This window comes from Euleptes europaea, chromosome 2 (genome assembly GCF_029931775.1).
Source record: "Euleptes europaea isolate rEulEur1 chromosome 2, rEulEur1.hap1, whole genome shotgun sequence".
Classification (NCBI taxonomy): Eukaryota; Metazoa; Chordata; class Lepidosauria; order Squamata; family Sphaerodactylidae; genus Euleptes; species Euleptes europaea.
The window spans coordinates 49,959,622-49,978,127 of record NC_079313.1 but is presented as its reverse complement, the minus strand read 5'-3'; the positions used below and the strand labels follow the sequence as shown (position 1 = coordinate 49,978,127).

Here is an 18,506-nt window from a genome sequence, read left to right as displayed (position 1 = left end):
AGGTTTATAAGAGCTTTTCCATATGGTTTTTTTCCTGTCAGTTCTGGCCCCATACTACTTCAGTTTATCCCCCAATTTCCTCACATATTTTTGTGCCATTGGTTTTCACTCCCCCTTTCCCTCCTCCCAGGGGTTTTATGGTTGTTTTGAAACCACTTTTACCCCGATCTTTTTCTGGAAACTGATTTTGAGTTGACTTTTTCCTTGTATGTAATGTTTCTTCCAGTTTTCTTTGTCCAACCCCCTCCCACCCCCTCCAGCCCACTTTTCAATGATTGGACTGTTGTCATAGTTAAACCACTCCTCTCACTCCCCCCAAAGACGAGTAGTTTTGGTTTTTATTTTTTTAAGGCCCTAAAATATTGACAAAGTGATATAGTGCTTTAATTATAGTTTAAGCATATGCTCTGAATTCCCACCTTTCATTGCAGAGATATAAAAGAAAAGGCATATCTCTGCGAGGGAAGGAGCTAGAGACTTTCTTTTTTTTTAAAAAATGAAAGCTGGGAATTCAGAGAACCTGCTTAAACTTAAACTATCATTACTACACTGTATTGCTTTGTTTATATGTTAGGGCCATTTTTAAAAATGGGAGACTGCTGTGACCCCACGGATGATACAGATGACAACAACACCCTCCCTTGAAAATCCTCATTATTTAAGCCATATGTGGAAGAAAATTAAGTGACTTCACAACTGTGAAAATGCACAGGGAGGGCAGATGTGCAGAAGAACTGTGCCCAAACCAATTACCATGCTTGTGGATTGACTCCCAAGTGAGACTCCCAAGGAGTAAGTCAAGTGTGCAGAAAAGACATAAATATAATGCTTAAGTTTCATGCTTGGAACTCCCAATAAGATATTTGGCCCTAAAAAAGAAGTTTGCAGGGTGGCCTGATACGAATACGGAGATGGTGCTGTAAGGGGATTTTTTCCCTCCAGCATTGTACCCCTTTATCTACTTTAACACCAGCAGGGGGGAAATGTAAGAATCCATATTGTGGCTGTCTTTTCCCAGGGCATATGAAAGCAACTTCCCTGACTTGGATAGCCCCAGGCTAGCCTGATCTCAGATCTCAGAAGCTAAGCAGGGTCAGCCCTGGCAAGTATTTGGATGGGAGACCCCTAAGGAATACCAGGGTTGCGAAGTGGAGGCAGGCAATGGAAAAACCACCTCTGAATGTCTCTTGCCTTGAAAACCTTACAGGTTCACCATAAGTCAGCTGTGACTTGGTGGCAAACAAAAAATTAAAGCAGCTGGGAAAGGGGAGAATTTTCAGTTAGGAGAAATAGCCTGGGGAAAGTGTACCATCCTGCACCACTGTCTCAATCCATGTCAGGCTCTCCTCAGCTGCTGACAGACAGGGTTGTGCAGTGGTTAGAGTATTGGACTAGAATTTGGGAGACCCAGGTTCAAATGTCCGCTCTGCCATGGAAGCTTGCTGGGTGAACGTGGGCCTCTCTCTCTCTCTCTCTCTCTCTCTCTCTCTCTCTCTCTCTCTCTCTCTCTCTCTCTCTCTCTCTCTCTCTCTCTCTCTCTCTCTCTCTCTCTCTCAGCCTGACGTACCTCACAGGGTTGTTGTGAGGTCAGAATGGGGAGGAAGAAACCATGCATACTGCCCCATAGCTCCTTGGAGGAAGGTAGGATAACATCCACTTGTGGAAAGTGCCATCAAGTCACAATCAACTTATGGCAACCCCATAGGGTTTTCAAGACAAGAGATTAATAGAGGTGGTTTGCCATTGCCTTCATCTGATAACATATTCTAAATATATGTGTTTTCAGGGCCAAATACAATTATTTTATTTATGCTTATTGTGTTCAGACTCCACCTTTCTCACTGAGACTCAAGACAGATTGAGGTAATATGATTGCAGAATGCCAACATCAGGTATAGCTTGGCCCTAAGATTTTTTCCCATATATGAACATTTTCTCAGGTGAACCCCCCACCTGCGGATTGAGCGTTATAGGCTAGATACATATTTAGCACCTGAGATGCTGTTTGTGGGAACTTGGTCTCCTTCCATATTGTATCAGACTTTCTCTTGAGATAGTGTTTGACCCTCTGTCAGTCCAGTTCAAAATCAAAACTTTCCACTTCCGTGAGTCCAGATCAGTTCCCAAGTGGCCATCCTGAAGTCATTTCAGGCCTTGGGGCGTCTTGATGAGGTGATGGCCTAGCAAATCTTTAGGAAGGACTTGCAATGGTAAAAGCTTCTTGCCAAGAGAGAAAAATACATTTGGAAGAATGGTTAATTTTTGAACAACAGAAGAATTTGGGAAGCTACCCATTTTATCCTCTTCTTAAATTCTATCCTGGTCTTCTGTCTGTCTGTCTTTCTTATTTTGATGTCTTCTCAAAATAATTCTGGCCTGTTTGGGTGAATTGGCTTTTAACAGCCGCCTGTAGTCCTGAAGTCTCAGATGAGTATAAATCTATGTTGTGAATTATGAAGCAGATCAATTAATTAATTAATTAATTGAAATGCAGACCATCTGGCGTTCCTGCTGTCTGATGTATACTTTCACTTCCTGGGACAAAAACCTGTAATACTTCCTTGCTGTCCATACTTCCTTTCTTTATTTCTACTGATAGAAGGTTACTCAAAAATCTTGGAGGGCACCACTGCAGAAACAGGGTTTAATTGAATCTTTCTTCTTCCTGTCCACCCAACAAGCCTGTTCTGCCTGGAGCTCATCATATTAATTCCACTTAATTTGTTCAGGGAACATTCTATTTTCTGCTGCTTCTGTTTCAGTGTAGTGCAGATGCTCTTTTGTATAAATTCGTGAAAGTTCATGGAAGCAGCAGGGAAATATTTATGCCACAGAAGAAAATTGCCATTATCTAGTATTGCCCACCCAGGACTAAAAATAAGAAAGAAAAGATATAATTTATGAATACAAAATGTCATCAGTTCATTTGATTTTTAGCTTAACCTCTCTCAAAGGAAGGGTTTCCAACCTCCAGGTAGAACCTGGACATCTGGAATTTCAACTGATCTCCAGACTATCTACAAGCTCCCTCGTCTTCCCACCAACAAATCACACATCTCAGACTACAGTGTGTTACAAGCAAAGAGCAGGTGCACTGCAGAAAGGAGCTTAAATTATAAGAGAATCATACATAGATAGAACTATAGAGACCAGGTAGTTCTGGATATACTAGTTTATGAAATGCTATATCTATTAATGAACGAATTCTCTTCTCCCAGGGGAGAATGGGAACTAGCAAAGAACCTTCTGCTTTTGCCCTTAACTTCAAGGATTTGGGCAAACATTCTTCAAAAGGAAAAACACTGTCTTGCTTTAATTTTGGTGTGGTTTATGGTCTTAATGACACAAAATGGGAACAGTAACCTTCAAAACCATTAGGTCTCTCTTTTTGTTTCATTTTTCACATTGCTGATTGAGTTTCAGTTCCACATTACATTGTGACCCTTCTGATCTAAAAGTTTTGCTTACATGTAGAGTCAGCACAAATTTTTGCACATGATAATTATAAACTGCACTTTAGAGTAATGTCCTTGACAAGCAATTGGAGTGAGTTTCTAGCCTGGGTTTCAGTTGCTAGCCCTGGATTCATTGGATTTTTAAATAACGTTTAAATTATAAGTATGAATATGCTAGATGTGCCTTCAACATGGTTATAGTTTGACAAGAGAATGCAATCCTGCTGTGTAAAAATGTTCTTTGTACAAGTCAAGGACAGTTGTTGGAAACAAAACCGTGATTTCCATTTAGTCTTCTGACTGGGATGTGAGTGTAACAATATCTTGCCAGCAAGACTGTCCGTAGGGCAGGGAGGGCTGATGAATAATGCTTTGCTTCTTTGGGGCGGGGGGAGGATTCTCTTTACCAACAGGAATTTATAGCTGGTTTATATGTTACTTCCTCAAGCATACTAGATTTTGATGTTGCTGGAACGATAGGTACATTGCCCTTATAATATACATTGACCCTGAGATGGTACTTCAGAACTGACAGACAGGCATTTCCAGCTGGAGCTGCCGGCTGGTTTGGGGTGTGCTTGTGTGACCATATCCAGTCCATTTTAGAAGGAAGTCTCATTCCAGCTGTCTAGGCTAAAATGACAGCAGAGTTTGAATTTTGAGGACCAGTTCTGTGGGAAGGAAAAGAGACTGGAAGGAAGAAGGAAGCTAATAGTAGTAGAGGACCAGGTTTCTGCTGCTTGTGGTGCTGGGAGTTCCATGAATGGAGCTCCCAGCATGTTTGTTTCCCTAAAAATCTGACACACGGGGATCCAATTCAGGGACATTTCCGCACCATTCACTTGCAGCGTATTATCCTTTCATTCAACCTGTGAGGTTTGGCTATGAATTCCAAATGTCTGTCCGCATTTCACCACTTTCTCTGTCATATACATTCTTCCCAAGAACGTTTTCCCCCTGTCTGCACCTTCTAGGACAGTGGTTCCCAACCTTTTTTTGACCAGGGACCACTAGGACTTTTTTGTTCGGTGCAGGGACCCCAAGGTTCTAAATAAAAATTCAGAGAATTTGAAAATAAACTTTAATCATAACTGTTAGTTAAACATTAAACTTAGAATAATATTTGAATATATATTTTTATAATGTGTGTGTGTGTGTGTTAAGTGCCGTCAAGTCACTTCCGACTCATGGCGACCCTATGAATGAAAGTCCTCCAAAATGTCCTATCTTTGACAGCCTTGCTCAGATCTTGCAAATTGAAGGCTGTGGCTTCCTTTATTGAGTCCATCCATCTCTTGTTGGGTCTTCCTCTTTTCCTGCTGCCCTCAACTTTTCCTATCATGACGGTCTTTTCCAGTGACTCTTGTCTCATGGCGTGACCAAAATACAACAGCCTCAGTTTAGTCATTTTAGCTTCTAGGGTCAGTTCAGGCTTGATTTGATCTATAACCCACTGATTTGTTTTTTTGGCAGTCCACGGAATCCGTAACACTCTCCTCCAACACCACATTTCAAAGGAATCTATTTTCTTCCTATCAGCTTTCTTCACTGTCCAGCTTTCACACCCATACATAGTAATAGGGAATATGATGGCATGAATTAATCTAGTCTTGGTGGCCAGAGTCACATCCTTACACTTCAAAATCTTTTCTAGCTCCTTCATGACTGTCCTTCCCAGTCTCAATCTCCTTCTAATTTCTTGGCTGCAGTCTCCCTTTTGGTTGATGGTGGAGCCAAGGAATAGAAAGTCTTGAACAATTTCAATTTCCTCATTGTCAACCTTAAAGTTGTGTAATTCTCCTGTAGTCATTACTTTTGTTTTCTTGATGTTCAGCTGTAGTCCTGCTTTGGCACTTTCTCTTTTAACTTTCAGCAATAGTTGTTTCAAATCTTCACTATTTTCTGCCAATAATGTAGTGTCATCAGCATATCTCAAATTATTAATGTTCCTCCCTCCAATTTTCACTCCACCTTCATCTAAATCTAATCCAGCTTTCCTAATTATATGTTCTGCATATAGATTGAAGAGATAGGGAGATAAAATACATCCTTGTCTGACACCTTTGCCAATTGGAAACCATTCCGTTTCTCCATATTCTGTTCTAACTGAGGCCTCTTGTCCAGAGTACAGGTTGCGCATCAAAACGATCAGATGTAGTGGCACACCCATTTCCTTTAAAACCAGCCATAGCTTTTCATGATCCACACAGTCAAAAGCTTTGCTGTAATCTATGAAACACAAGCTGATTTTCTTCTGAAATTCTCTCGTACGCTCCAGTAACCAGCGTATATTTGCAATATGATCTCTAGTGCCTCTTCCTTTTCTGAAACCAGCTTGAACATCAGGCATTTCTCGTTCCATATATGGTAACAGCCTTTGCTGTAAGATTTTGAGCATCACTTTACTTGCATGAGAAATTAATGCAATGGTCCGATAGTTGTTGCAATCTTTGATGTCTCCTTTCTTGGGAATTGGAATGTAAATGGATTGTTTCCAGTCTGTGGGCCATTGTTTTGTTTTCCATATCTGTTGGCATATTCTTGTCAAGATTTTGATGGACTCCGTTTCTGTGGCTTGGAATAGCTCTATTGATATCCCATCTGCTCCTGGTGATTTGTTTCTCCCGATTGCTCTCAATGCAGCTTTCACTTCACTTTCTAAAACTGTAGGTTCTTCTTCAAAAGATTCTTCTTGGAAAGAATCTTTTATCCTTTCATCTCTTCTGTATAGTTCTTCAGTGTATTGTTCCCACCTTTTCTTTATTTTGTCCTGTTCAATTAATGTATTTCCATGCTGATCTTTCAGCATGCCTAACCGTGCTTTAAATTTCCCTTTGATTTCTTGGATCTTGTGGAATAGATCTCTTGTTCTTCCTTTTTTGTTGTTCTCTTCTATTTCTTTACACTGGTTATTATAATAGGTCTCTTTGTCTCTATGTGCTAGTCGCTGGAACGTTGCACTTAGACTTTTGATTCTATTTCTGTCACCTTCTACTTTTGCTTCTCGTCTATCTCTGGCAATTTTAAGAGTTTCCTCAGACATCCATCGAGGTTTTTCTTTTCTTTTGGCTACAGGAATAGTCTTTGCACATTCTTCCTTGATAATATCTCTAGTTTCCACCCATAGTTCTTCAGGTTTACATTCACTTGAACTTAGTAATGCAAATCTGTTCCTTACATGGTCTTTAAACTCTTCTGGAATATTGCTTAGATTGTATTTTGGTGCTATGAATGTTTTGGTGTTTTTCTTAAGCTTTATCTTTATTTTCGATATTAGCAATTCATGATCTGTACCGCAGTCGGCTTCTGGTCTTGTTTTGGCCGAGAGAATAGTGCTTCTCCATCTTCTGCTTCCAATTATATAATCTATTTGATTTCTATACTGGCCGTCTGGTGATGTCCATGTATACAATCGTCTATTTGGTTGCCTGAAACATGTGTTTGCAATGAACAGATAGTTGTCTTCACAGAATTCTACGAGGCGTTCTCCTGCTTCATTCCGTGCTCCTAGCCCAAATCTGCCAACAACATTTGATTCTGCTTTGTTTCCTACTTTTGCGTTCCAATCACCTATGATTATCAGCATATCTTGTTTAGGTGTGTGATCAATTTCTTCCTGAACACTGGCATAAAAACTTTCAATTTCTTCCTCATCAGCATCTGTAGTTGGGGCATAAACTTGAAGGATGCTTATGTTGATAGGCTTTCCCTGAAGTCTGATTGATATTATTCGGTCAGACTTTGCATTATAGCTCCTGACTGCCTTTGCTACATCTTGCCTCACTATTAAAGCAACTCCGTTTCTTCTCTTTTTGTCATTCCCTGAATAAAACACTTTGTAATTTTCTGATTGAAAATGTCCTAATCCAGTCCACTTTAATTCACTTATTCCCAGGACTGAAATGTCCATACGTTCCATTTCTTGTTTAACAATTTCAAGCTTACCCTGATTCATGCTTCTCACATTCCATGTTCCTATTTTATGCGTCGAACAGCTTCGGACTTTCCTTTTGCATCTATTCATGTCAACCACTGAACGTCCTTTCGGCTTTAGTCCAATCGCATCATTAAGAACAGCGCTACTCGTACTTGTCCTCTGCTCTACCCCAGTAGCAGATTGAGTGCCATCCGACCTGGGGGTCCCATCTTCCAGCACTATATCTTTTTTCATTTTGGTTTGTCTCATCATAGGGTTTTCAAGGTAAAGGTTGGTCAGAAGTGGTTTACCAGTGCCTTCTTCTGCGCAGTACTAACCAGAGTTAGCCGTAGTGGCACTGCCGTTGTCTTCGAAAGATCTTCCGCCAGTGTCACCTTCCACTACTGCTGCTGCCCAGTAGCTAACCTTCAGGGATTCCTCTACCCCCATCCCCATTGGAACTGCCTGTTCTCTTCTGCGGATGTGGCCATTGATCCCTATATATAATAGAGAACTTTTAATTGAAAATATTAATTTATTATGGGTTTATAACTTTGTTTTGCGGACCTTAATTTAGTTCTCGCGGACCCCTGGGGGTCCACGGACCCCCGGTTGGGAACCAGTGTTCTAGGAAAAGGATGATGTTCCTCAGGGGGGCGCCACATCATTCGTGGCATTGTGAATGCCCAAGACTCTCCCCCCTCCTTCCCCCTTTTTTGTTTTTGTGCATGTGCTCTAGCATTGGTGCAATGGTGCACTGTGATTGGCTTCCATCTCAGTGGGTTACTTTTTTGTTTTGTTTTTTTCCCTTTGCTACTCTTGTGTTCTTCTTGTGTTTGTGCGCCATTTTGAGAATCACTTCATTTGCATGGCATGTAGAAAGTCCCTAACCACAATGTCCATGCAGACACATTCCCTCCCCCCAAAAAATCAAATCACAGAGCCGCTGTCCTATCGGGGTTATTACAAAGCTTCAGCGTTCCTTCACTAGTAAATATTCAACAAATTTTTAAAAAATGAAGAGCAGGGGGAACTGGAGGGAGAAGGGAATCCTGCCTGTGTGATTGTGTTGTGCGGGAACCATTTCAGAGAATGCTGCTGCAGGAAGCTGCTGCTGCCTCTTAGCTTGGGACGCAGGGCTGGTAGCTGATGCTGCCATTTAAAAGGTCACCGCAGCCTCCACCAACTGCTTGCTCTTTCTCTCACTGGACCCCTCCCTCCCTGCTTCACGCGCATGCCACCCTTCTTGGTGATCCTTGCTGCCACTTTTAGGGGCTAAAGAAAATGAGGCATTTGGGGCAGGGGAGCAGAGCAGGAAGCTGCGTGTGTGTGCTTGCTTTCGGTTTACACAAGTGGGGACCTCTTTCCCCTGTTGCCCCCCTTGTTGGTAGTCAGCCTAATTACAAAGCACACTTAAGGGAAATGAAATGTTAGGAGAAAGAGTTGTTAGGAAAAAGTTAAATCGGGACCCCACGCAAATCAATGGGGTTTGTTCAACGTTCCATCATTCCTTCGGTAGTTCAAATGCAGATTAAGGGGAAAAAACAAAGCAAAGTAAATGATTGGCAGAAGGAGAGGGCAGGGGAGGGAAGATGGGAGGAGACAGGCAACGCAGTGAATGTTGCCAATGGAGGGGTGGAGAAAAGAAGTGTCTCCAGCTTGTCTGCAACCTGAGGATGATCATCTTTGAAATGGAGTAAAGAAATACACTATCATGTACACATTTTTCAAAAACACGATGATTAAATGCTTGGAAAACGTTTCTGAGACCAAATGGGGGGAAATGGTGCGGACACAAAAGGGTAAGACATTTCATTAAACGTTACAAATAATTAGTATGGAAACCCCCAACATTAGGATCTTGGGCACCATGAACTGTTACAAGGAGCTGCTGTTCACTTCATTGTGGAAACATACAGGTACCCATATCAGTATGTTCATGTTTTCTGCAAGAAGGCAAATATTTACTGCAAGAAGGCAAATGTTGAACAATTCTCCAGAGTTGTTTCATTTCAGAAAAACGCTGTGGCTCCTTTTGCACCGTTGTCCCATTCTGAATCAAGCACTCATGCCCTGCTTTTAGAGAAATAAATGCTAAGAAAAAACACTTTCCCACTAAGTCATAGTGAATAAGATATAAAAGACTAACCACTCATTCTCCCTTGTTGTCTTTCAGAACAATGATTCCCATCACTGAATTCCGCCAGTTCTCAGAACAGCAGCCAGCCTTCCGTGTGCTGAAGCCATGGTGGGATGTATTTACAGATTATCTCTCTGTTGCCATGCTGATGATTGGAGTGTTTGGCTGCACATTACAGGTAAATAAACACTGCAATATTAAGACAGCTGGAAAATATAACAGATTCCTAGCATAATATTTCTGGATATAATATATCCAAAGGAGAAATTTTCCCTCAGACTCATTGCAAATGAACAAAGGCAGAGTCATTGCAAATGGACAAAGGGAAAAATGCTTCTGATTGCCCACATGGAGATGGGGTAGATATGAAAGGGGATGATAAAGTAAAGCGGGATAGCCACTTAAGGATGCCCAAGGGCACATGCCAGGCAAGTTGAAAGAGATAGTGTAGAGGTGTTTCTATACTAATTCTAGAAGCCTCCAAGCGAAAATGGGGGAGTTAGAGTGCTTGGTTTAAAGGGAAAACATAGATATAGTGAGCATTACAGAAACCTGGTGGAAGGGAGAGAACCAATGGGATATGGTGATTCCTGGGTACAAACTCTATAGAAATGACAGGGAAGAGCTTATTGCTATGTACATAAAGGAGGGCATAGTGTCTAATAAACTAGAAACCATAAAAAGGGCAGACTCATCCATAGAATCCTTGTGGGTGACAATACCAGGCCTCAAAGATAATTTAGTACTGGGACATTCTATCAGCCCCCTGACCCAAACGCTCAGGGTGATCTAGAGATGGAGAATGAAATCAGGGAAGCATCCAAAGGTGATGAAGTAGTAATAATGGGAGACTTTAACTATCCTCATATTTACTGGATAAATGCATGCTTCTGTTAAGCCAAAGAAATAAAATTTCTAGACATCCTCAATGACTGTGCCCTTGAGCAGTTGGTCATGGACCCAACCAGAGAGGAGACAATCCTAGATTTAATATTCACTGGAGCTGCCAGCGACTTAGTGTGGGATGTGGTTGAGCCAATTGGCAACAGTGACCACAATGGCATCAAGTTTAATTTATATGTATGTGGGAAAGTGCCTGGGAAATCTCACACAATTACATTTGACTAAAATAGGGAACTTCTCTAAAATGAGGAACCTGGTAAAAAGGAAGTTGAAAGGAAATCTCTGGAAAAGGCTTGGGGGTTACTCAAACCCTCAGTACTAGAGGCTCAGCTAGATTGTATACTATAGGTCAGGAAAGGTAATATAAAGTCCAAGAGGTCACCACCTTGGCTCATGGATAAGGGGAAGGAAGCTGTTAGAGAAAATGGTCTGGTTGAACAGTTCAATCAGACCCTAAAAGCTATGCTTCGGAAAATGGCCACCAAGAAGCCAAATCAATAGGACCTCTTCCTCAATCCTGTCCTTTTTGCTGCCCAAGAGACCCCACAGACCTCCACCGCCTTCTTCCCCTTTGAGTTAGTGTTTGGATGAAAACCCCACAACATCCTAGGGTGATGGAGCAAGGATAGACCCCTGATAACCCCCAGGAGGGCAAGGAGCCCTCAGAATATCTCAGGCTGTTGCAAGAGAATTTGTGGCAAGCACAGAAAGTGGCTGGCTGTAACTTGGGTTTGGGTCAACCGGCCCAAAAAGACCGGTATGACCGTGGATCTAAAGAGCAGACAATGGCTATAGGAGAACAGGTGTTGATGAAGAAATGTATTTTCGGGTCGGCTGAGGGAGACCCCTGGCAGGGGCCATACACAGCGGTGAGTGTCCTCGGTCCCCTCTCCTATGAAGTACAATGCGGCCCGTTCTGTAGACATCGGAAAAGGCTGCACATTAATGATCTCAAACTGTGAGTGAAAAGAAAGCTGGAACAGTTTGCCATCAGTGCTAAACCAGGAGAGCTACCTGAGGGTGAGCTACCATGTGGCAAGATAGATGGAACAGATCCGCTTCCATTGGTCGACAACCACCAGAAGGCAACTGGAAGAGTTGTTTTGAGGGTTGCCCCCCCACCTTTGACCGAAACCACAGTCGCACCTCCTGGACTTTTCACCACATATGGACTGATCCAGTACAGGTAGCCAGAGCTGTGTGGCGCCCCATCCCCCGTCAACGATGGGAAGCCATCAAAGCCAATGTTCAACAGTTACTGCAATTAGGGGTCATTCAGCCGTCTCACAGCACCTGGCAGAGTCCAATAGTGCTCATCCTAAACCCAGATGGGAGCACTTGTTTCTGTATAGATTACAGAGAAGTCAATAAAGTGGCAAAGTTTGACGCCTACCCCATGCCTTGCACTGATATTCTCATAGACCAGTTTGAACAAGCCCATTATCTGTCAACCTTAGACCTCACCAAAGGATATTGGCAAATACCCATGTACCCCCAAGATAGGGAGAAAACGGCATTTGCTACCCCTTCCGAGCTGTACCAGTTTCACATCATGCCTTTTGGCCTTCACGGCGCCGCAGCGACCTTCCAACAGCTGGTAGACAGGGTATTGGCCCAATGTCACAGCTTTGCCAGGGCCTTTATTGACGACATCGTTATATTTAGCCCTGATTGGGAGTCCCATCTAAGGCATGTGAAGCAGGTCATGCAGGCGATCAATGCTGCACTTTTGAAGATCAACCCTGGAAAGAGCAGGCTTGGCTTCCAGGAATTAAAACATCTCGGCTTTGTGGTAGGAAGGGGCCAAATTCAACCAGTACCTCATAAGGTAGTGACCCTTGAAAATGCCCCTTGGCCCCATACAAACAGCTATGAGGGTTCCTGGGTCTGGTAAGCTATTATGGCTGTTTCGTACCCCATTATGCGACTAGAGTCAGTCTGCTCACTGATAGCCTCCAGAAAACGGAGCCAAATCAAGACTAGTGGACCCCAGCTCGGATTCAGGCATGGCAGGATTTGCGGAGAGCTTTATCTCAATCCCCAGCCCCACAGAACCCCAACCTCGGCCAACCATTCACCGTACATACCGATGCATCCAACAGCAGCCTGGGAGCAGTACTTACCCAAACCTACAGAGTCCAAGAATGCCTGATCATCTTCATCAGCTGGAAATTTCACCCGCCAGAGCAAGGATATGCCACCATTGAGAAGGAAGCTCTAGCTGTAAAGTGGGTGGTGGGAGCATTACAGTATTACTTATTGAGCAACCCTTTTCTCTCCGACCATGCTCCCTCCGGTGGTTACACAGAATGAAGGATCACAATGATCGAATAATGTGTTGGTACATATCTCTGTTTCCCTTTAGCTTCCAGATCCAACATTGCCAGGGATTGCTATTCACTGTTACCATATGTGTCAACCTACAACAGAAAAGCAGAACTGGCTATGTTTTATATTGAAAGAATTGAAGCGCTACAATGTTGCCCTGACCAGAAAAAAATCAGTCCCATTCACACGGGGGTCAACAATGATATCAACAAATAAATGGTAGGGGATGCACAGGAGAGCTATGTTCCCTTTCATTCAAGCACAAGGGGTACGTTTCCTTCCCTGCCCATAAAAAACAACGGCCCAACAATCACCATGCTTGGAAAGATCAGTTTTAAAATCAAGACGAGTTTTCTGCAGAAAAATCAGGGAGTGCATGATTCCTGTGCAAGTGGGAAATGGTGTCATGAGAAAACAAAGCAAAAAAGCACACAACTCATGTTGCTGTGTGTGGAGGAGTCTCCATGTGGAAACCTGTGTCCCGTGTCGCCCGTCCAGCAGGGCTCCCGAGACACCCCAAACCCCCAGCACGACAACACAGATGGCGGGGAGGGGGCAGGGCCCTGACCCAACTTACCAGGCAACCCGAAACAGTCAGGCGGGGCTTCCGAAGCCTGGAGTCGCTCCCGCCCAAAAGCTGGGAGGTGGCCAAAAGTGCGAGTGTCCGCGGGGCCAGGGAGCTCCAACCACAAGCTCCCTCCCAAACCCCAGGGCAGAGTGCACTGCGGCCGTTGCTGGGAACGCCGCCCAACAGCTGAGAGGCGGGGAGGAGAGCGAGCGGATGAAAAGCCTTGCAGATCCCGCCGGGCCCCAGGTGAAACGGGCGGCAGGTCCCTCCTACCTCTCCCTGTCACAAACGGGAGAGGAAGAGCAAGGTCGGCTGGGGAACCAGCCAGGAAACAGCCTCGCTGAGAGAGGGGGAGAAGAATGTAGGGGTATTGAGCCCCTGCCGGCCCGCCCAAACGGAAGGGCAATGGCAAGGCAACGCCGAGCGGCGGGACCTCCTCCAGGCTCTCCAAAGGAAGGGAATGAGGGAGGAGAAGACAGGGGAAGCCTTTATGGTCTTGAGGGAGGGACTAAGGGCGGAGGGAAGCGGAAGGGGCGGAACTGGTGAAGTGGGAGAGGTATAAAGCCAAGGGGATGGAGGCCAAGGAGGAGGATGCATGTAGCTCGGGAGCTCTGCAGTAGGCTACCAAGCTGGCAACCTCAGAGGAGGAAAGTTCAGATTCACCCTCTGATTGGTCTGAGGCCGAGGAGATCCCCTTAGCTCAGACCTCAGGGGTGGCAGCCAAAGTCTTGCCAGCCGGGGGCAGCCCTGTAGCAGCATCAATGGCACGACACCCAGAGTCTCAGTTACCATGTCTCAGTTACCAGCTTGCCTCCAGACCATCATTTCTGTCAGTTCTGTGTTTCTCCAATGACTCAGAGGGCTTAACAAATTGTGCAAGGGGGAGGCATACCATCATTCTTTTGATATCTCTTACGTAATAAACTTACTATGTGGTTATGTTGGTAATTGTCTGATTGAGGGCTATAACACCATCAATGTTTTATTATTTTGCTGAAGTAAGCACATCTGAAATGCACAGATGTGTGAAACTCCGGGAAATGGCATGTGAAAATCAAATATTTGCATTCCTGCATATTGCATTTTTATGCATATACTCTATTGATAGAAAGAAGACTGTAAGTCTCATCAAAGTGAATTAGGGTTGCTCAGTGGGTAGAAATCTGGGATCACTCCAAACAACCCAGTAGCTAAGACCCATACATCTTATGAAGTGTCACTGTTAATGATAATGGTACTAAATATTTAATTTAGGGGGCAGAATCCTGCAGGGTATTTGGTTCCCTGACAGACATATGAGAGATGAAAGCATTCTGGTAATCTCTCAGACACTCTGTAATTGTATGCATGATAGGGACATTTTGCTTTGCATGCTGCTTAGAAACAATAAAGAACTATATGTACCAGAGATTGTACTTGAGTTTGAAACCCTTTTTATCCATGGAACTGGCCCAATTTCAGTACCTGCTCCTGCTTTAACTCAACTATGTTTTGAAGGGAAGCAAATTCTTGCCCTCTTGTGTGGCAAGGTTATCCTTCTCACTGGACAAGCTCAGAGTATGAGTGAAATAAATAAATCTGACACCCATATTGGTTTTGCCACTTAATTGCCAGTCTTGCCTGTTCTAAAGTACCTGTATGGCCATTTTGAAGAATCTGCAATGACTGCAACTGTATAGCATACTTGCCCTGTTGTTGTTTTTCTCCCAGCATGAGCAGTGATGCAGTGAGGTCTGACTCACAAAAGTCTTTAATGTGCCACAGAACTTCTGTTTGATTTTGCTGCAAGAGAAAATAGCTTCTTCTCTGAAATGCCTTTAGTCATTGAGGGACCAAATGTCTAACACTTTCCCTATGCAAATTTTCTGGAATAACAGGTTGGTGTCATGTTTGTCCCAACATGGTTGTGGACGAGTATTGAAATATCAGTAATTTCCCCTTTCCCCTAAATTTAATTCTAATATTCCAAAATAATTGCAGAGAGGTGTTCTCGAAACGGTTCCTCCTTGCATAGAAAAGACAGGCCAGGGTCCTGTTCTCTCTCATCCTGTTTTCCCATCTCTGTCCCATATCTGAAGCTCCAAGTCATGATTTGCCAATGAAGGCATAATGACCTTGTTCTTTCAGGAAGTGAGGTCACTGTACATGTGCCCCTTCTTTTCCACAGGATATGGGGAAGTAAAACTATGCTGTACATGTTCAACTTTCATCTCTGACTCTGGGTGCTGATACAGTCAGCTAGAAAAAAAAATGCCGCAGTCTGTTCTGAGCTGCTGGGATGGTGCAGATTACATATGCATTTCTTTTAAAAATATTTAATGAAGTAAAGATTGACCGTATTATGGGTCCCTCTGTTGGTTGCAGTGCCATTCTGGAAACATGTTGGTTGTCACACTACACAGTAGCACTGTAGGGTGCACATTTATTAATTCCAAAGCTAATGAGATTCCTCCAGAATTAGGCACATTGTTTCCTTTTCTCTGTAGTACCCATTGTTTACACACTACATATTATAACATGGGTTTTTGTTCATTTCAGGTTATGCAGGACAAGATTATATGCCTTCCAAAAAGAGCACAGCTGTCACAGACCTACTCTAACCTTCCTAATGTGTCAAATTTAGTCTCCAATGCAACCCCGTCTGTTCCACCCAAGCCGTCCACTCCTCCTGCCACTGTTGAAATGAAAGGACTAAAGACCGACTTAGACCTCCAACAGTATAGCTTCATAAACCAAATGTGTTATGAACGTGCCCTCCATTGGTACGCAAAGTACTTCCCTTACCTTGTCCTTATACATACTTTGATCTTCATGCTATGTAGCAACTTCTGGTTCAAATTCCCTGGGTCGAGTTCAAAGATTGAACATTTTATCTCCATTCTGGGGAAGTGCTTTGATTCTCCTTGGACCACAAGAGCTTTATCTGAGGTGTCTGGTGAAGACTCTGAGGAGAAGGATAACAGGAAGAACAATATCAACAGGTCAAACGCTATTCAGCCGAGCACAGAAGGTACTTTAGTCAAAACTCAGTCTTTGAGATCTATACCTGAAAAGTTCGTTGTGGATAAGGGAACACCAGGGGCCCTGGATAAAAAAGAAGGAGAACAGGCCAAAGCATTGTTTGAGAAAGTGAAGAAGTTCCGACTGCACGTTGAGGAAAGTGATCTGCTGTATGCTATGTATGTTCGCCAGACAGTGCTGAAAGTTATTAAATTTCTCATCATTATTGCATATAACAGTGCACTTGTTTCAGAAGTCCAATTTACAGTGGATTGCAATGTCGACATACAGGACATGACAGGATATAAGAATTTTTCATGCAATCATACTATGGCTCATCTGTTTTCTAAACTTTCCTTCTGCTATCTCTGCTTTGTGAGTATCTATGGATTCACGTGCCTTTACACTTTGTACTGGTTGTTCTACCGCTCACTTAAGGAATATTCTTTTGAGTACGTCCGTCAAGAGACTGGGATTGATGATATCCCAGATGTCAAAAACGACTTTGCTTTTATGCTCCACATGATAGACCAATACGATCCTCTGTATTCCAAAAGATTTGCTGTTTTTCTCTCAGAGGTCAGTGAAAACAAACTGAAACAGCTGAATCTAAATAATGAGTGGACTGCAGATAAATTAAGACAGAGGCTGCAGATGAATGCCCACAACCATTTGGAACTGCAGCTGTTTATGCTGTCTGGACTTCCAGATACAGTTTTCGAAATTACGGAGCTGCAATCATTGAAACTCGAAATCATTAATAATGTCATGATACCAGCCACTATTGCACAACTGGTTAATCTCCAGGAGCTCTCATTGTATCAGTGCTCTGCAAAGATCCACAGTGCAGCTCTGGTATTTTTGAAAGAAAATCTGAAAGTTCTGAATGTCAAATTTGATGACTTCAGGGAGTTACCACCATGGATGTATGGACTGAGAAATTTGGAAGAACTGTATTTAATTGGTTCTTTAAGTCATGACATTTCTAAAAATATCACTTTGGAGTCTTTTCGAGAATTTAAGAGGCTTAAAGTTCTTTACATTAAAAGCAACCTGTCCAAAGTCCCACAGTCCGTGGTTGATGTTTCAAGTCACCTTCAAAAAATGTGTCTTCACAATGATGGCACTAAACTAGTGATGCTCAATAACTTAAAGAAAATGGTTAACTTGACTGAATTAGAGTTAGTGCACTGTGACTTGGAGCGCATTCCCCATGCCATTTTCAGCCTTATCAGCCTCCTAGAATTGGACTTAAAGGAAAACAATCTCAAATCAATAGAGGAGATACTTAGCTTTCAACACCTTAGAAAACTTACAATCCTCAAGCTGTGGCACAACAGTATAACCTATATTCCCGAGCACATAAAGAAACTGACAAGCCTGGAGAGGCTTTATTTTAGCCACAACAAGATAGAGGTTCTCCCATCCCACCTCTTTCTCTGCAACAAAATAAGATATTTAGACTTGTCTTATAATGATATCCGATTCATCCCCCCTGAAATAGGAGTCCTACAGAGTTTACAGTATTTTTCTATCTCTTGCAACAAAGTGGAGAGTGTGCCAGATGAGTTGTACTTTTGCAAAAAACTGAAGACACTGAAGATTGGAAAAAACAACTTGTCCATTTTGTCACCCAAAATTGGAAATCTGGTATTTCTGTCTTACTTAGATATTAAAGGCAACCATCTGGAATTCCTCCCGCCAGAACTCAGTGGATGTAAAGCTCTGAAAAAGTGTGGTCTAGTGGTTGAAGACACCTTGTTTGAAACTTTGCCTTTGGATGTCAGGGAGCAGATGAGGGCAGAGTGACTTTCCTGCAGTTTTACAGAAACATGCCTCTTCCAAATGCCTTGTACATAATTAGCTAGTCTGCCTTTGTGGAGGGAGGGGGTCCTTTTGAATCAAACTTTGCTGTATAGACAGACACTTTTGGACTAAGACGTGTATATATAGTATAAATTTTCCATTTTCCCTGTAAATTTGTTTCTATAACTTGTTTGCCCTGATAACTATAGAACTCTAATTTTATTTTGTACTGGTGAAATTGTTTATGTCTTCCTTTTAAAAAAGAAAGAAATGTGAGCTAGTTCAAATAGGGGCAGTGTGTTTATAACACAGGTAACACATGCAAAGCAGATGAATGTATGGTTGCGACAGCAATTCTAATCTATTCTATCCTTTAAGGTGGTAAGTACC

At 42.9% G+C, this 18,506-nt stretch overlaps 1 protein-coding gene across 1 annotated transcript; it reads left to right on the top strand.

The window, feature by feature from the left end:
- The first annotated feature begins 9,542 nt into the window (after window positions 1–9,542).
- On the top strand, window positions 9,543–18,180 carry LRRC8C (leucine rich repeat containing 8 VRAC subunit C). Its single transcript, XM_056844620.1, has 2 exons — window positions 9,543–9,689; window positions 15,849–18,180. Exons 1-2 carry the CDS (start codon window positions 9,552–9,554, stop codon window positions 18,117–18,119), a joined length of 2,409 nt encoding a protein of 802 aa, XP_056700598.1. The 5' UTR covers window positions 9,543–9,551; the 3' UTR covers window positions 18,120–18,180.
- The last annotated feature ends 326 nt before the right edge of the window (window positions 18,181–18,506 follow it).